The 20066-nt window shown below is 40.1% G+C and overlaps 1 protein-coding gene across 3 annotated transcripts in view; it reads left to right on the top strand.

Moving 5' to 3' along the window:
* ASCC3 (activating signal cointegrator 1 complex subunit 3) overlaps positions 1 to 3659 on the top strand; it is a 359136-nt gene extending 355477 nt beyond the window's left edge. For all 3 annotated transcript variants that reach the window (XM_058734818.1, XM_058734819.1, XM_058734817.1), the window contains one exon: positions 76 to 3659. In XM_058734818.1, the coding sequence (XP_058590801.1) occupies positions 76 to 223 (148 nt within the window). In that variant the 3' untranslated portion in view covers positions 224 to 3659. The remainder of the gene's footprint in view (positions 1 to 75) is intronic.
* Positions 3660 to 20066: the final 16407 nt, after the last annotated feature.

Raw genomic sequence — 20066 nt, 5'->3', positions numbered from 1 at the left:
AGGGTCTCACCACCCAAGTTCTAAAAGAATTAAATATGACTGTTGTTTTACATTTCATTCTGTTTTTATACTTAGGTATATCTATACACTGTATCTCATGAGCGACTGCTACCTTGGCCTGGACCAGCAGTATGACATTCATCTCAATGTCACACCAGCGAGTATTTCTGCCCAGGTCAATGAGGAGGTCTCTGATGCCTTGATTGACATGAAAGTGAAGTAACCTGACCTGAACAGTCCATTTGAGAGAATTGGTTAAGAAGTCTGGCTGTTCATCTAGACAAAGTCGAATTGCTTGATGTTTGCCTTGGTGGAATCAACTTCTAACCTCAAGACACCCAGGAAATTGACGGTGGCTGCAGTATTGACTCCAGCAACACAAAGTCAGCTGCGGTGGCCTTTTAATAAATGTTGCCTTTCAAAATGTTGTCTTCATGAGTTTCTTGATATGTAAAATGAACACACGTGTAGGAAAACCTTTTGTGTATATTGAGATGATATTTAGGAATTATCCATCAAATCTTACATCTCACGGTGTAATGTTTACAAGAATGTTGGTTTCTTATTTTCTAAGGAAAACTACACTGAGACATGACAGTGTTAGGATTTGTTGTAACAGATTTCTAGCCCTGCAGCATAAAATACATAAGACAAATCTGTATGGAGACATATAATATGGGTTGTTAGCAAATTTTATACTTTGATCACATGGAGTTTCAAGAATTTTTTATAGTCAAAAATGTTAATAATATATGATGTAAAATTATATTGCAGAGCCCAATGATGATAAGGAAAGCAAAATATACTGATCTTAGAAAATGTGGATACTATAACTGGTGGAAATAAAATATTTAGAGTGCCACTTCAAGACAAGCTGACTCGATTATCTCGCCTGCTTCCTTCCCATTTGTTCCCCCCACTCTTCTTTTCATTACCTCTGCTTCAAGACTTTACTTCCATACTCTTTCTGATATTTATTTATACAAGGTGAGAAGTACAGTGTAACTTGTGTCATAACATGGAGAGACCACGTAGTTTTATTATGATGACTTATTATTTATGGAAAAGAAGAATGAAATATTGTTATGTAGCATGGATCTTGGGTACTACAGTTATTGTAAAACTTCAAATTATCATAAAGCCTTTTCAGCCTGAGGTTTTATTGTCTTCTCTTACCAGGTGTCTGTCTGTCTTCCATCACTACGGCTGACTATTCACAGTGAAAGTAGCCCTAAACAGGAACTCCATATGCTTGAAGAATATGAACTGATAATAACTCTGAGCCTTCTCTCTTTCAGAAATAATCCAAAATGAGTAGGTAAAAATTATTTCATGACCTTAATTTTTTAAAAAGAAAACTCTGAAGTAAGTTTTAAATTTTTTGATTATTACTAAGTATAAAAGAACTTGGCTTCTAAGATATGTACTGAGCTCTTATATTAGCTTTCTTTTTCTGCTTTCAGAAATCTAAATTCTAAATCTAAGCAAAACAAGGAGATAAAAATTTTTGATTTAATGAGTTCTACTTAGATCATTTTAAGGTCCTCAAAATTCTAAGAATGATTATTGATTCCAGGTTGTCGATTTTAAGTGATGGAGAATGGTTGCAGGGTCTAGAAAGTTACTCCCATAATTTCAGCCTCAGCCCTTTCACTTTCCATCATAAGGATTCCATACTACTCCTGGAAAATAAAATTCTTCCAATTTGAGGCCTTTAATGAGATTTCAAGGATTCTACCTCGCTTGAAACTTCTACCCAAGTCTTTTGCATGTCAGTTTGAGAGATCTTGGAGTACTATTCAGAGGTTGCTTCCAGTCTTACCCAAGGTCAAGCACACACAGCCAGCCACATCTGAATGGATGCTTACATTTTTCTTGTTACTCTTCATTTGGCCTGTAATTCAGAAAATATTTTTAAAGTTTCATGAGTAACGCTGTATCTGTAAATTAATATCAACCAGTTCATTACAGAGACATCCTGGAAAAGATGATGGACTGTAATCCACCTTTGGTTGAGCAGAATCACAACACCTCCCTCTCATTAAAAATTATTTGAATCTCCAAACCCTTGTTCACTTACTTGTTATCTTTTATTTGGACTTCTTAAACTACATAGATACCACGCCTATCCATTGAAAACAAATACAGTTACTTTGAATGACTGCACCCTTTGATTCCAAGTCATATTGGAAGCAGTTTTTAATGTTTTGAGGGTTGCAGGACTGATCTAAGATGAATTTTATTCTCAAGGTTTCCACCTTGGAATCAGAAGACTGCACTTTGCAGGATGTGGAGGACTGATCTGGAGCCAGTTCTCAAACTCCCTATAGCCAATCAGGCCCATATTTCCAAATGGCCTCAAAAGTGCCCACTTTTCAGGAGGGAATGGAGCTTCTGAAATAACCACATAATTCCTGCAAATGAAAAGGCTAACACTGAGTAATGCTGACTGCCATAAAAATGAAACTGCCTTTTTCATGGCTTGTAAATCGACACCAAAGACCATCAGAAAAGGGAGATTCCAAAAATGTTCTTCATGGCAACACATCAGAATTGGTGCATATTTTCTAAAAGTAATGGTCTAAAGGGAAAAATCTTTTTTGGATGTCTAAGTCTAGGTTTGTGTCTGCTTTTTAGTCAAATTGAGGCAAGGGTTATTAAAAAAAAAAAAGTACTAACCATGGTGAACCAGCAAAAAAATAAAATGGGTGTAAAGTACAGAAGAGGAAGTTTGGATTGGGGTGGGGGGAAACTCTCACAACACAATTATAAAATAATGAATAAGCAGGCTACTGTCAGAGACCTTCATTAATCAAACGTTATCTACTCCAACATTATAGTTGTCTCTCCACCAAACTCCAGATCACACTGGAAACAAATCATTGCATACTTCTTCAAAAATCTGAAATTGATACTACAAAGGGTGTCTAACAGTCATTCTAACGAAGAAAGCCAGTGACTTCAATTAAGCTTTTAAATAAGCTTGTCAGTTACAATACCAAAACAAATAGGTGGTCTATCAGGAATGTGCATCTTTACATGTGTTACTTCAGCTGGCTATTATCAGAAAATATGCTCTATTTCCCATTACAGCACAGTTTTACCAAGGGTCTAGAAGGAATAGGTATGGAGTGGAAAGAAAAGCTAGGCTTACAGTATCAAGAGAAGTGGTTTGGGTTTTTGGTTTTTGGTTTTGAGTTTGTTGTTGTTGTTGTTGTTGTTGTTGTTTTAATTATGTTTCTGTAATACTACCTTGCCCCTGTGTTGTGTTTGGTGATCCAAGCATATTTTAGAAGATTTAGGACAATGTATTCCATCAACTCTTCTGTTTCCATTTGTCACCTACAAAACAGAGATGATACCTGCCTGCACTTTCTCTCATAGTATTTGGCTCCATTGTGATAAGGGCAGTGAGCTTCATTCATTGTTGTATACACAGTGTCTGGTACAGCAAGTGTTTTGTCAATTTCATTTAATAAATCTTTTACATGAAAATGCTTAAAAAATGATAACAGCTGTCAAGAGTAAATAAAAGGTAAATGAAAGCCTAAGGTGATAAATTGTAAACAAACTCATCCTCAGGATAAATTTTATGGCTAAGAGCCCACCCCACCATTGCTATTACCCCTACCAAAAACAATAAAATCTTTGTGCTCAGAGAGGGATTCACTTGTGTTTCATTCCTTCGTGCTACAGTATTTCCACCTCCACAAATACAAATGCATGAGCAATTTCAGCTGTAGCTCAGCGTACATGGGAATGAGGATTCCTACAGTGGGCCTTTTCTGAAAATAGTTTCTGGAGACGTGCTTTGGTGGGGTAGTGAATGGTACATGGAGGCCCCACCGAATGGAAGAGAGGTCCGACTGCCTCATTTCTACCCCTTCTGGTTTCTGAGGATAAACATCACCCTTTCATAGTCTTCCCAAGGGCCATTTCCGATGTCCAAGTCAGCAGAAACAGGGACTATTCTGGAAATAGAACAGGTTTTGAGAACAACGGTGTGGGAGCTCCTCACACTTTCACCAAGTATTTGGGTGCAAGGTATGTGGCACCCAGAATGAAAGACATTTTAAAGCAAGTTTTAAAACTCCCTTAATAGCATCTGTGTACTTTTCCTAACATTGCAAAGGAATACCTACTCTGTCCAGTCTCCCTGGGAGTTGTGTTGCTCCCATGCTTGTAAAAGCGTAAAAATCAATTTGAGTGTATTCAGTAAAAACCTAAACCCTTTCCCTTTAAAAGCAAATATTTGGTTCTTCTTTCAGAAGTAACTATTTTTACACCATTTTATCCAACTTCTGAAACCTAATTCTAGCCAAAAATAAGAGGAAAAAAATATGCCACTGGCTTCCAATAGTGCTGTTTGTAGCAGGAGCCATCAGAATAATATGGACATCTTAGTAAAACCTCAATCTTATTTTCTGATACTTTAGAAAAATGCATTCCTCTAAAAACACATTACCCTTCAAGTGGCCTTTGGAGAAACTGAAACATTGAAGAAATCCTTGGATTGCAGCAAAGAACATTCTCCGTGGACAATTCCAATCAATTATAGAAACATAACGGTACCCAGATCATATAATGTACCACAGTGATGATCCTGGCTCCTGTCCATCTAACAAAATGCTGCATCTCATAAGCATTGGTCCTGCTGCTGTATGCAGCTCTTCAGCCCAGAAAGATTTACTCTCGATTGTTGCTTTTCGTGCTAAAAATGGTTGTACATTTGCATCTTCTATTTCAGTTTTGTCATTTCGTTATCTTTGCCACTGTGTTAATTATTTTTGGATGCTTCATCCTATCCCCAAACAATATATTTGAAACACTCATGAGGATGCATTGCATAAATATTGAATGTGTTAAAGACAGAGTCTGAGGTAATTCAGAATGAATTTAAGTAAATTGATTGGAATCAGCTTTTATTTAGGAAATCTTCTAGGGACAATTCTGACATATTTAAAATAACTAACTGTTCACAGAGATGCAATCTGCTTGTGCATTCCAACAAATCCATGAATCAGCAATCAGAACAGAAATACATCCCTTTAATATGCTACAGAACAGCTAAAAAGAGATTCAGGAAGATGATACCAATTACAGCAATAAAATACCTGGGAAAATTCTTCAGAACAAAAATGTTTTTAATAAAATCAGATAAAGATAATGTAACAATGATGAGGTGTTAAAATGAAAAATGGAAATGGAAAGTACACCCAAGCTGTAATTACATACATGTTTTATAAGTTCAGTAGACAGAAAAATGAGATCTGTTCCACCCTGGTGAACAGTGAGGGAAAGAGAAGTGGCAACTGTAATTAAAAGTCAAATGTCTTGCATTGGATGTGGCAATGATTTCTTGGATATGACACCAAAGGCAGAGGCAACAAAACAAAAAACAGACAAATTGGACTTCATGAAAAGTAAAAATTCTTGTGCATCAAAAGACACTATTAACAGAATAAAAAGGCAACCCACAGGATGGTAGAAAATATTTACAAACCATATATCTGGCAAGGGATCAATATCTACAAAATGTAGAGAACTCCTAAAACAACCAAAACAAAACAAAACCCTGATCCAAAAAGTGGGCAAAGGAACAAACATTTCTCCAAAGAGATATACAAGTAGCCAATAAACACATGAAAAGATACTCCACATCACTAATCACTAGAGAAATGCAAATCAAAACCACGAGATACCACCTCACACCAATTAGAATAAAATAACAGAAAATAACAAATGTTGGTGAGGATGTGGAGAAATTGGGACCCTAATGCAGTATTTGTGGGAATGTAAAATAGTGGGGAAATGGTATGGAAGCACCTCAAAATAATAAAAATAGAATTACCATTTGATCCAGGAATTCCACTTCTGGGTGTATACCCAAAAGAATTGAAAGTAGGGTCTCCAAGAAATATTTGCGCGCCCATGTCCACAGCAGCATCATTCACAGCTAAAACATGAGCAACCCATATGTCCATGAACAGATGAATGGATAAGCAAAATGTGTATGTACATATAACAAAATATTATTCAGCCTTAAAAAGGGAGAAAATTCTGACATCTGTTACAACAGGGATGAACTTTGAGGACATAATACAAAATTAAATAAGACAGTCACAAAACACAAATACTGTATGAATCCACTTATATGAGGTACCTAGAATAGTCAAATTTATAGAGACAGAAAGCACAGGGGTGAGAGCCAGGGGCTGGGGAAATGGGGTAGTGAGGAGTTAATAGGTATAGAGTTTCAGTTTTATAAAATAAAACAAACTTAGGAGATGGATGGGGGTGATGGTTGCATAACTGTATGAATGTATTTAATACCCCTGAACTGTATGCTTAAAAATGGTTAAGATAGTAAATTTATGTGTTGTGTTGTTTTACCACAATTTAAAAAGGGTATTATTTTTACAAAGTCAAATATTTTGGAGCAAAGATGAAGAATTACAAGAAAACCAAATGACACTTAAAATGTTTACTAAAAGGGGCGCCTGGGTGGCTCAGTCGGTTGAGCGGCCGACTTCGACAGGTCATGATCTCGCGGTCCGTGAGTTCCAGCCCCGCGTCGGGCTCTGTGTGGACAGCTCAGAGCCTGGAGCCTGTTTCAGATTCTGTGTCTCTCTCTCTCTGACCCTCCCCGTTCATGCTCTGTCTCTCTCTGTCTCAAAAATAAATAAACGTTAAAAAAAATTTTTTTTTAATAATAAATAAATAAATAAGTAAATAAATAAAATGTTTACTAAAAGCTCAGGACAATGCACTATGCAGTCAGAATACTGTATTGCCAAAAGTAAACATTCTAAATAGAAAATTTATCAGATCATTTTACCAATTTATTCTATGGAACATAAATTTGAAACATCTATTAAATGCTGGATCTGGAAATCTTTGTTTCTAGATATCAAAAATGTAGAAACTAACATAATGGATATCCTTGCACTGTTACTTGAATTTTTTGAGTTATAACATTTTCCATGCCTTTTAAAAGAAATAAAACTAAAGGTATAGTTGATGTCCTGGTACACCTTTTCCCAAACCTATTTTTCCCTTATATCCCAGAGTTAGTTATTACCTTTCCTGTACATGTTTTTATACTATTACTGATATAACTACATAATTTTGTTCATGCTTTTACATGATTTTCACATATACCTAAAAATATATAGCAGCTGTTGTAGGGAGCCTCCAAGATGGCCCCCAATAATCCCTGCCTCCTGGTATTCACACTCTGGGCAATTGCCTCCCCTTGAATGTTGACCAGATTTGAAGATGAATTTCTGATGAACAGCTTATGGCATAAGTGATGGGATATCACTACCAAGATTAAGTGATAAAAAGACTCTATGTTGTTTTTGCGAGTTATCCAGGTTGACAGTTTATTATACAGTATGAATATGTCACAGTTTACGGATTGATTTTTAAGTTGATGGGATTTTATATTCTTAATATGTGCTACTGCAAATAACTGCTGCAACAAATATTTTTCCTAATTCTCATTGGATTATCTTTAGTGTCATAAACATGCACATAGCTAAATTATATTCAAATTAAAGATTTTAGTTCAAGAACCAAAAGAACTTAGGCACAAAGAATGTATGATTTGCCTAGACTAACATGACACATTTGTGTATTCATAGGGCAAAATTTGATCTGCCAAGGTGAAACTATGGATTTCTCCACAGAAACATATCTAAGTAGGTAATGTTGAAATTGTGGAACAAAGGCAGCCACGAAACCATATTCCAGGCCAAGACTGAAGAACACGGACAGCAGAATCTCATGATTTCCTGATTATGTACAAAAGTAGTTAAGTTAGCATGCTTTTTTCTTTTCTGCTTTTCTTTAAACTTAGATGTAACTGCAGCATCTCCCAGTGGATGCTTCTTTTGTGCCTCAGTGGGAGACCTCTTCAAAGGTGGATGCTCTAGGAGACACCTGAAGAAAAAACTCATGAAGCGGAACCCGTTTTCACTGCTCTGCTGAGCCTGGTTAGAGTGGGCTCTGACCCGAGGCTTCTGGGTGGAGCTGCCAGGCCAGAGGTAACTCTTCCTACACCTCAGGGGTTAAGCTGAAGTAGTAATCCTCCTAAGAAATGAGAATATGCCCTGTCATTATCTCTCCTGCCAAAATAGGACTGGTTAAAATGTCATCGTGAATTAACAAGCATGCCTGCATGCTTCATGGTGTGACAAAAGTCTTAAAAGATTCCCTTCTATTTTTGATTTTCAGACTTTTAAAGCTGACGTTAAAAATTATTTCTCCCCTACAGCATATTTGGTCAAATGTATCACTTTTTTAAGGCAGGTTTGGTTATTTGTATTAAACATATTTATATTTCTTATCACATACTGATATGAAAGAATCATGCAGACTATTACCTCCCAGTTTTAGCTATAGCCATAGGAACATACTGTGTTGGGGGTGGGGGGTGGGTATTAAGACTCCCCCATTAAGACTTAAAAGCACTAGGTAGAGAAGAGCCAGATGTGATGAGGGATGCAAATATAGTAACACCCCCTGATGGACTGCCTTGAGTGGCTGTTGTTTAATGCACACTGAATGGGTGATCTATATATAGGGATGCCACACTTTTCAAAAAGCTTGAGCTACTGTTTCACCACAACTTAAGGTTTATTCAAGAAAAACTCAAACAAGGTCACATATAAAATTCCTTCATTATTGGAGTCATTTCAGAAGCAATCTGTATCTCTCTCAGAATATATATATATTTTATCTTGTGTGCATCAACGGAAGACGTGCTAAACAAAACCTTCAACCACAGTCAAGCTATGCAGATGCTTCAGAACACAAGAGGCAACAAAACTCAGCCACTGATGGTTTTCGTGGCTTTCTAGTCCTGTGTCTCTTCCATCCAGCCTTAAATGATGCCTCCTCCCTCGGTTCCCTAACCCCCAGTTCATCAGCCTCTCTCCAGGGGCATTAGTTCACCTGGAACCCTCACCTGCACAGCAGGTAGCCTCATAATAAGAGGTGCTTGAGAAATATCTGTGGAACAAATACAAACTTTAAATAATACAGTGTGGGCACCTGGGTGGTTCAGTCGGTTAAGTGTCTGACTCTTAATTTCAGCTCAGGTCATGATCTCATGGTTTGTGGGTTTGGGCTCCTGTGTCAGGTTCTGCGCTGGCAGCACAGCACGGAGCCTGCTCTCTCCCCATCTCTCTCTCTGCCCCGCCCCTCTCCCCGCCCCTTCTCCCCTGCTCTCTCTCAGAATGAATAAATAAATGTTTTAAAAATTTATTAAAAGATTAAAGAACTGGGGCGCCTGGGTGGCTCAGTCAGTTAAGCATCTGACTCCGGCTCAGGTCATGATCTCGTGGTCCGTGAGTTCGAGCCCCGCGTCAGGCTCTGTGCTGACAGCTCAGAGCCTGGAGTCTGTTTCAGATTCTGTGTTTCCCTCTCTCTCTGACCCTCCCCCATTCATGCTGTCTCTCCCTGTCTCAAAAATAAATAAACGTTAAAAAAAAAATTAAAAAAAAAAAAGATTAAAGAACTATATGATATAGACAATGACACTAACAGAAGAAAGTGAACTTAATAGAGCCTTCTTGAGCACCCATCTGTGTATGGTCATTGTACCATCTTAAAGAGATCGGTTGAGGCGTCTCCAATGAAGGTCAGCAGAACAAATTGAGGTTACAGAATATGCTTCCTGCCTGCAGTTCATTAGGCAGACAAATGCCTTCCTGTGGTGGGAAAGATGATCTGAAAGAGAGCAAAGTAAGAACAAAATCTGGGAAATAAAAGGTATTTTTCAGGCAGTGGGTTCAGTGGTAAAAGTCCCTGACATCTAACAGACCCTGCCAGAGAATATGTCCCAGCCTCCACCCTAGGCTGTTGTTTATTTAACAACATGTCCCTGACTAAATGTGTATTGTCTAAAAAAACTCAGTGCTCTCCATAGAATAATTCTGGAAGGCTACACGAGGAATTTATGAGTAGTGACTTCTGAGGAAGGGACTGAAGGAGTGGCTTAATGTTTAGTACTTGATACTATTTGATTGTTTTTTTGTTTTGTTTTTCCTTGTGCTTACACAGTATTTTTCCATTGAAAATAGTTGGTTTAAAATGTTTGATAAAGGAAGAGAACTCAAAATTATAACCTGCTTCAAACAAACAAACCCCAAAGATTGCACTTGGTATTTCCTTTACAAACGGATTCAATAGCTTTGTGTCTGAGGAGACAGGGGTTTCATGGAGGGTTAAGGAAAAACCTCTCTGTCAAGGACAACTTTGAGAGAAACAGGGTGATTTCCCATCCATGCCTGTGAAGAAACCCTCCTCAAAAGGCAGCACCAGTTCTCTGCAATATTTGTAATAGGCAGAAATGGCACAGCGGGGACCCTCAACTCTTCTACAAAGAACCATGAGCCTGAGTGGATGATCACAAGGATGATTCTTACTTTTTTTTAAATATATTTTTTAATGTTTTTATTTATTTTTGAGAAACAAAGAGACAGAGCATGAATGGGGGAGGGGCAGAGAGAGAGGGAGACCCAGAATCCTAAGCAGGCTCCGGGCTCTGAGCTGTCAGCACAGAACCCGATGCAAGACTCAAACTCACGAATTGCTAGATCATGACCCGAGCCTAAGTCGGGCGCCTAACTGACTGAGTCACCCAGGCACTCCAAGGATGATTCTTTCTTAATGGATGATTAGAACAAGGGCAGAGTCAGGATTTTAGTTAGGTTGGAAATTAGGGATTTACTTAGGAATTTTCTGCGTAGGGGTTTTATTTTTGTGCTTTTTGTATTTCAAAAAAAAACTCAAAGTGATTTCTTTCCTTGCATTTCTATTATAGGCTGAATTGTGTTCCCCCCAAAAGATGTTGAAGTCCTAATCCTCAATACCTTAGAATGTAACCATGTTTGGAAATAGAGCCCTTACAGAGGTAATCAAGTTAAATCAACTACATCATTTTGACTGATGTCCTCATTAAAATGGAAATTTGAACACAAAGATAGACATATACGGGGGGGAAGACAATATGAAGAGACACAGGAGGGATGCCATACATAGAAGGAGGCAGAGAATGGAGTCAAGGAACATGTGAGGCTTCCAGAAGCTGGGAGAAGCAAGAAAGGATCATTCCCCTATAGGTTTCAGAGGGAGCATGGCCCTGTGGACAACTGGATTCCAGACTTCTAGCCAATGGAACTGTGAGGCAAGAGACTTCTGCTCTACATCACCTAGCTCTTGGTACTTTGTTAGGGCAGCCCTAGGAAACTATACAAACCTTCCCCTGTACCCTCTGGGTTTACAGACCCTCAGCACCCACTGCCAGATCTAATTGCCTGTGGCCTCTTGCCTCAAATCCGATGCTTGCATTTTGCCTCATGCTGCCCTCACCTCCACACCCTGGCTCAGCTGATCTCCATGCTGGAAGACCTCTCCCTCCTTCTTAATGTCTCAGCCAGGAGGCATCCCCTTGAGCTGGCAAAGGGGTGCCCCTTCCCCTCCCTTTCCCCGTCCACACCCTGCTCCACTCTGTTGCTGTGCCTGCCCGTGATGCTGAAAGTGTCTGTGGATCCATCCAGCCCAGTGGAGAATCACTACCTCCAGGGCAGACACCATGTCCTCTTCATCTTTTATTCCCGAGTCTGCTACTGTGCCTGACGCAAGTCCATGAGTTTTCCTGGGCTGGACTAGCCTCTTAGTACAATTGGTAGAACACTGTCAGGAGAAGTGCATCATTCCAACCACCTCCAAAATAAGAGCCAACACCAGAATATAAGCAGCCTGTGGTAGACTAGCAAGGAGAGACATCATGAGAAGGAGAAAGGAGGGCATCTGGTCTGCTTTTAGCACTTCTGTAACTTTTATTCAGCCCTGCTCAGAGGCCCCATGAGATAAAAGAACCCAGAGCAACAAATGGGACCCCAGGAATGGCATCTGGCCTGGGTTATAAATCTGCACTGTCCAGGGTAATTTTACTCCTATTATCTCTCATTTGTCTACATGGGCATCTGCCTTGGTTGCATTTGGTCATAAGTTTCTTTGAGGCTGTAACCTCCACTTCAGACAGTGTCATTCAGTGTCCTCTGGGATCTGAATAAACAATAGCTGAATTGAAATTGTAAAACCATGAGACTGAACAAATGGGTAGATGTGAAAGAAGTTTCTGGAAGAAGTAGGTGGTCTCATTCCCCCAATCCTTTATTATAAGACCAAAAGAACATGCTTAAAGGACTAATGATTTTGAAGGAATAAAAAAAGAAAAGTGGGAAATAAAAGCCTTATTTTTCTAATGAAAGAACATTTTCTCTTGATCATCCACAAATTATAAGATGACATACATTAGCATGCTATTTCATTAACAAATTACAGTCCATTCTCCACAGTGAAGGAATAAAGAAAAAGTTCACCTAATAAGAGAGGTTAGCTCCTAATTAGGATCAGGCTGCTGAATTTGCCGGGTGTAATTTTCCACTGCAAATTGTTCTCAGGTTGACCTTGGCTGGTATTAAGGACATGGGTTTGAAAACACATCTTTCCTTTGCCAGCACGTCCCTACAAAGCACCAGTGCCTTCCAAAGACCATTACTGAGTCTGTCTCCATCCCCCAGCCTCCTGCTCTCCCATTGCCCTGCCATTTCCTCTAGCTTTAAGGAATCTTCTTGAAGAGAAATTAACATTTACTGAGTACTGTGGGGTAGCAGAAAAGGCACAGGACTTGGCCTGGTAGCGAACCACGTCTTCAGTACTTGTTTAATACCTGTGTGGCTTAAATGAATCTTGGTTCCCAGCTGCATGATGATTTCAGAGATGTCATGAGGATTCAATGTCAGGGGGTGTATTGATATAAAGCGAGTGCTCACACAGGTTATTTCCCTTCTGTTTCGAGTAGTGTCAGCAACTTGACATTCCTCCCCATTCTGCCAGTTAAAACACCCAAAGAAGCTAAGTTGTCAGAAGCAACCAATATATGGTGAGGGCAAGTTTTGAACCTCTGACCCCAAAGCATCCAACTCAGCCACACTATCCACCCAAGCACACTGACCTTGAAGATTGGCTGCTTCAAGCTCCCATGTGGAATGTGGACCTTGGAAAATGCTGGCTGGCACTAAATACAGTGGCTGTCCATGTCTTCTGTGCTTTGGGGCTCAGAGAGTGAGTCTGGGGTAGAGGATGGGGCAACCAAGACGACCCTGGGCAGAAATCTCCTCTCTGACTCGAATCCTATCAAATCACCACCCTGTCAAGGAGGATAGCTTTGTTTCCCCAGTGGCTTCTAAAGAGATTGTGTAAAGCCCTTGAGAGATGAAAGCTCTTTATTTCAATGAAACCACCACCACTCACCTCCCATTCCACCCCACCTCCTCCCCTCCAAATACCCTGTGAGGTCCCAGGTGTGCTTGATCTGTGTGTAGCTGAGGTGGCGATTTCATAATGAGGCAAGGATCAGAGTTTATACAATAACTTTATCCATATTGATTGCTTCATCACATGAATAGGAAACCTGTGGAAAAGTTCTATAAATGCACACCAAGCAATCCAGCTTCCTAAGTCAGCACTTTGGAAAACTTTGGGGCTTTGAAAATTTTCCAATGGTTCCAGAGATGTCAATGTGACTTTCAGACACAAGACAACGGGGGGAAGTGTAGGGAGAGGAAGAGGAAAGAATGATTTTGAGCTTAGGCCACTTATGCTTTCATATTATTATAGCTAATAGGTATCTGGGAAATTTTAGCAGAAGATATCTTGAAAATAGAATTAATAGAATCTCATAGGACTTCAGACTTGCCTTAAATTCCTTTAGGGTTTGTTATCTTTTTTTTTTTTTTTTTTTTTTTTTTTTTTTGGCCCTAAATGGGCCACAGTGTCCTGGCTGCTTCAGAACTACCACCCAAGAAAGAAAGGAATCTCAGGAAAATTAAAATCAGTTAAAATCTCTAAAATTTAGAGAGCAAAGATTGCAATAGGTTGTGGATAATTGGGAAATGGAAAGAATGAAAAACATGAATGGGTTTTCTTAGCCAGTATTTACAGAGATGGCAGGTGATGTAAGGGTCTTTTCAAAAACACTAAGAACATAAAAACAGTCTTTAATACACCAGTGTGTTTTAAAGGGGAAGAGAAAAAATTTGTCTTCTCTTCTTACATCTTACAAGAAATTGTAAAAAAAATTCAACAACCTTTCTTTGGTTAAAAATGTCTTTCAGGGGCGCCTGGGTGGCGCAGTCGGTTAAGCGTCCGACTTCAGCCAGGTCACGATCTCGCGGTCCGTGAGTTCGAGCCCCCGCGTCAGGCTCTGGGCTGATGGCTCGGAGCCTGGAGCCTGTTTCCGATTCTGTGTCTCCCTCTCTCTCTGCCCCTCCCCCGTTCATGCTCTGTCTCTCTCTGTCCCAAAAATAAATTAAAAACATTAAAAAAAAAAAAAAAAAAAAAAAAAATGTCTTTCATGAATTTGGTTATATAAATACTCAAATTTGCAAGGACTGGGTATAGAGCAATCTGAAGTTTAGCTAATACCCAAAATAGCACTTGAATAGATATTAGTTCCTTCAAAGTAGTCATCTCGGTAGACTGTGCTTATTTCAACAATGCAGTATTATTGCCCACAAGTTTTTGAAACACCCTTTCAGAATTCCCTTCAGAACATGAGGTAACTTTCTCCTCAGTGGTGGCAAACATTTGTTCTTTGAGAGAGAATTTGATTTTTGGAAATGACCAAAAATTAACCCAATCAGTCTAGGTAAAGACAGCTTTGTTCAAAAAAAAAAAAAAAAAAAAAAAAAAAAAAAAAAAAAAAAGATGAGATTATGATTCAAGAGTAATGACTTTGAAACCAGTTCCCAAAGAGTCATTTGAAAGCTGTTTTACATGATAGTAGCCTGTTGGAATAGGAGTTTGCCTTCCCAAGATGGATATTCACTCAGCTATATGAAAGTCATTCTTTTTCCTTTTCGAACCTAAATTGCAGTATTCAGTTTTTGCTAGCTGCTTTTCACAAAGTATATTTTTTAAGACTTTATTGTTTAAAGAATCTCTACACCCATTGTGGGGCTCAAATTCACAACCCCAAGATCAAGAGTTGCATGCTCTACAGACTGAGCCATCCAAGTGCCCCCATATTTTATTTATTTATTTATTTATTTATTTATTTAATATAATTTATTGTCAAGTTAGCTAACATACAGTGTATACAGTGTGCTCTTGGCTTTGGGGGTAGATTCCCATGATTCATCGCTTATATACAACACCCAGTGCTCATCCAACAAGTGCCCTCCTCAGTGCTCATCACCCATTTCCCCCTCTCCCTCCAACTCCCATCAACCCTCAGTTTGTTCTCTGTATTTAAGAGTCTCTATGGTTTGCCTCCCTCTCTGAAACTATTTTTCCCCTTCCCTTCCCCCATGGTCTTCTGTTAAGTTTCTCAAGTTCCACATAGAGAAAGACAGATATCATAGGTTTTCACCCCACATTTTAATTAGACATTTACAACTTGAGGATCCTATTTCCCCTTCCACCAGCGATCAGTCAGTTTTTTAAATTTCTGATGTAGAAAATTATCCTCTTAGAACCCACACAACTAATTAGCTAGTAGAAAGGCCACTGAGGATTTTCTCGATAGACTTATTCTTTCATTCTCAACGTTTTCTGGCATTCATAGACTGTTAAGGTTTAGTGCTAAGTTGCAGCTTTACCACATTTCTGATGTCAGTAGCACGTGGGAACTAGCCAGGCCTTCTCTCCTCTCTAATTTAAAAGTTCATTGGGAGACATTTACCTGTTTCAAAAGTGCACGCCCATCAAGGTTATCGAGTGCTAATCTGTGCCACCCCATCGCAAGCGCTGAGGAACAAAATCTTTCTACAACCACAGTGTTTGTAAATGCCTTTTGCTCTGTTCCTATGGCACTTTGTCCATATGCTGGAAAAAGCTAATCATTGGTGCCTATGGGAAGAGAAACATTGACCTCTGTAGATTCATGTGTGGCATCTGTACCCCCGCTGTGGTCCACGCTGCCCCTTTCATCCAACTAAAAAGAAAGCAGGTGGGCATATTTCCTGTTCCATAGAACACCCAGACTCCAGCCACAGCAGGCTGAGATGGGATCCTGGTGTTTGGGAACACAGTGGAGTCACCCAGGCTACCAGGGGTGCCTGCTCTACAGAGGTCAGCTGTCACAAGCCCATCTAAAGTTGGCATCAGGCTGGAACAGGGTGTGTGTTCCCTCGGGCCATATCGGAGGAAAGTGCTTGGAGGAGGAGCCTCAGGCATCTTAGAAAACTCTAAGAGGCACAGAGACGTGCCCACAAAGAGTCTTTCAGATGGCAGCTCCTGATGGTGGGTGTTCCACTCACTGACCCAGCCTGATATTTTGGGATGTGGTCGGGGTTGTCCAGGTTTTCTCTCCCCTGGACAAGAAGTAGGATGAAGCACTCCACACTGGTCTACTATTAATGTGAGTACTTACCTTCGCTGTTGATGTTTACCTGGGGATTTTTATTTGATTCATAACTTAGTTATTAATGTCGTATATGTAAAGTGAGCTCTGATGTATATATTCTTTTACTTATATGATCAAACTTTTGTGCCTCTAGATTAGAAAAAGGCATCATATTTATCCCCTTTAAGTGGTTGTTTGGAATTACTCATCACCCAGGATAGCGTATCAATATGGAAAGTGTAGACAGTTTATTCTTCTAACTAGTATCCCAGGATAGCGTATCAATATGGAAAGTGTAGACAGTTTATTCTTCTAACTAGTATCAAGTGAATCATTTGCTCAGGAAGATGAAGGATACAAAGTTACATTCTAAATTGAATCCCTAAGTTCAAAATAATGTTTCTGTATGGTCATTCTACTGACAAATTTGCTGCCATTCTGAAACGCACAGAATCTGCTTTGGAAAACGGGTTTGCTGGGAGTATTTTCCTGCAGGATCATGTGGCCTGTCTCTGGTGGTTGGCTGCCTAAGAAGTAAAGAAAGAGAAAGTACCAAGGAAAATCAAGGATAAACTAGAAGGTTACACCCTATGGTCCTTCCCTCCTCTGCCCCCTGTTGCTTTATTTCTCAATCCTCACTTGAGAAGCTGGCACTAGCTGAAATAGACGTTGTTTGTATAGATAACTCTAATAATTTGTCACAGTATTGTCAGCACAGAGCAAATTTTATTGAAAGAAAGCTGCTTGTAAAACACCTCTCCTCCCACTCCGCCCACACATCAAAATACCTTGTTTTTGACACATAGAAATGGGACTTCAATCGGGTAATAAAATATAGACCTACCAAGCACTGTTGTGTCCTTCCTTTTCCTTTCTTCTCTTAGCCCCTCTGTCCCTGTCTATCTCTGTCTCTCTATCTCTGTCTCTCTCTGTCTCAGTCTCCCTGTATCCTCTTCACTTTTTATATTTGAGTTTGCTGGTTTGTTGGGGAAGAGTAGGGGTGAGTAGATCTTAGGTGGAGACAGTAGTGATGAAAATCTCTAACTCCTGAGTGACACAGGTCAAATTTCTCTGTATGCTGGCAAAGAAACCCACGGTCACTGCCAAAACCACAGAGTAAAGTCTTTTAAAAATCCCCTCAGACAGTGATGTTTTAGAATTAAGCCTTTTCATTTATATTTGGACAACCACCTGTTGACTTCTCCTGGAGCTAGTCAAGGGCGGATAGATGGCGGGAACCTGGAGCAGAATTAGCCCATTCAAAGGGATTGATACTCCCCTTTGAAGAGGCTGCCATTGTTTTTAAAGGAGCCTAGTCAAAGATCATAAGATCAAGCATGAAAAACAAAAAGGAAAGCCTTTACTTGGGGCAGGGTCTTTCCCTCCTCTTGTGATTATCACAGCATTCTCAGGCCATCCTTTTTAATCCAGGAATCGATTAGGGTAGTCTTTACAATGCATTTCCTAGTCCTGAAATGCAGAGTGGAGAGCCAGAGCAAACACAAAGGAGAAAATCCATGGCCAGACCTGCAGCTCCCCCTCTGCCTGCACGTATTCCAGGGACAGCTCTGCTCCTGCCATGGTGACGCAGGGGAGGATGAAGGCAAAGTGAAGCCAGAGAAAAGGGAAAAGACTGCAAAGCATGCTTCACTTAGGAAAGTCTCATTTAAACCAAATCTCAAATTTGTGATCGGAAAGGTGACTGGTATAGGGTGGCATCTTTGGTGGGACATGGAGAGTTCTAGGCATTGACAGACTCGTCTAATTTTCCAGGCTGCCCAGATCAAGCCACTTCACAAGAATTTTGTACCTACTGTGCTTTAGGCCCTATGGAAACTCAGTGTGAAACTCATCATAGATCCTGCCCAACTCAAAGTGTATGCTGTCAATTATCCTTAACGATCCCTAAAAGAGACAAGAAGACAAAACTCAAAACTGTACATCTGTGTTTAGATGAATAAAATATTCCAATGTCTGTCTTTGAAAATAATTTATTGACCAATCCGATAGCATGAATATGTCCTGTATTTACCAATGTAACACTTATTGTTTACCCCTACAGAACCAGGATTATGTGAAGGACTAAGAAGCATAGAGCAGTTTGGGTAAGAAAGCTAGTCTTGCCCTCCTCCCAGGTGCACTGGGAGGTGCACGCCCAGCTACACTATTTACCACTTCCTTCTATAGCTCCTCCTCCCCCACCCCCACAAACCATTCACTTCAAAGCCATCTCTGGTCCCTGCCCCTGGTCAGGGACAGGAGCCCTGCCACAGCTTAGAATTCATTATCCTTTACTTTCACCCACACCCATCACAGGCAACTCCCCAACCCAGGCACCCAACAGGGCAGGGTGAGCAGGCTCTGAGTTGGAGACTGGGGGATTAAAACCAAACCCAGCTGCCCTCAAAGTCAACACAGTCAGTCCTAAATTTGGGTGTCTATGCACTGCTATGGGAATATGGAGGGTATGTATTTGATTTTGTTGGGAGAGAAACGAAAACTTATGTAGTCCCAATTAAATACAGCATCAACTGCAACTAGACCTGAGGCAGAGCCAGAGCAGACAATACAGGATTAGGGCTTCATTGGCTCTAGGTTTCCCATTAGATGCTCAGTTCCTCAGATTTATTTTCAATTCCCCAATTCTAAAAGTGGCATTGGCTTCTGAAGCAGACAATGAACATACACATCATTTCCACAATATAGCCAGTAGAACAGGTAGGCACTCCTCACAGAAGAGGAGAGTATATTTCCACCTGCCATTCCTTCCCACCTTTCCTTCACTGTCTCTTCCAGCCCAGTTTCTCAACTATATTTTCTCTTCAGAGGGATTCCATCTCTCTATCCACCCTGAGGGCCAGTGCCAGATTGTTTGTTCCAAAAGGCCATGTACACCTTGACTCAGGCAGACTCTTACAGAAACAGATGGGCACGCTCAGAGTTTGCTGACAAGAATTTAACGAAGGGAATGTGCAGAATTAGAACAGGGTTATAGGGACCACCAAAACATGATGAAGCACTTTGCAACGAACAAGAATAAGAACCCTTTACCACCTTCAGATCTGCAAGGGCAAAGGGAGAGAGAGAGATGGTCTCTAATCTCATAAAAGCTACAGGTTTAGAAAAGGGGCTGCTCCCCCCCCCACCCCCCCAGAGCGGGGGCATAGAGAAATCTGACCACTTAGAAGCCATGCCAGGATGAGGAAAAGACCATAAACAGTCTAATCATTCTCTCTCCATTCCCCAAGTACTGTCTGCTGGTCGAACTCAACCAGATGCTGGAGGGAGCCCAGCTTCCTCCTAGAGCACTCTGTAGAGATTCAGTACCTGGGCACAGAGCAGAATTCAAAGGTCAGAGAATGGATCTGTGGGAGGGATCTATTTGCAAATAGAAAATAACCAAGCATTCAGCTACCATGAGATTGTTCAGAAACCTTCAATCCAATGGACATTTATTGACCATCAAAGATGCACATTAACCTAGTAATTCTTCTGATTCACATCAGACCCTGAGTTTCTCTTACATACATTATCTCATTTACCCATTTTACACATGTTAAAAATGAGGATCAGTTAGATTATGGGTCTTGGTCAAGGCCTCACAGCTGATAATAATAGAGTCAGGATTTGGACTCAAGCATTT

Source organism: Neofelis nebulosa, chromosome 6, assembly GCF_028018385.1.
Source record: "Neofelis nebulosa isolate mNeoNeb1 chromosome 6, mNeoNeb1.pri, whole genome shotgun sequence".
In the NCBI taxonomy this organism is placed as follows: domain Eukaryota; kingdom Metazoa; phylum Chordata; class Mammalia; order Carnivora; family Felidae; genus Neofelis; species Neofelis nebulosa.
Note: the sequence above shows the minus strand (reverse complement) of the source record. Positions and strands in the feature narration are given on the sequence as shown.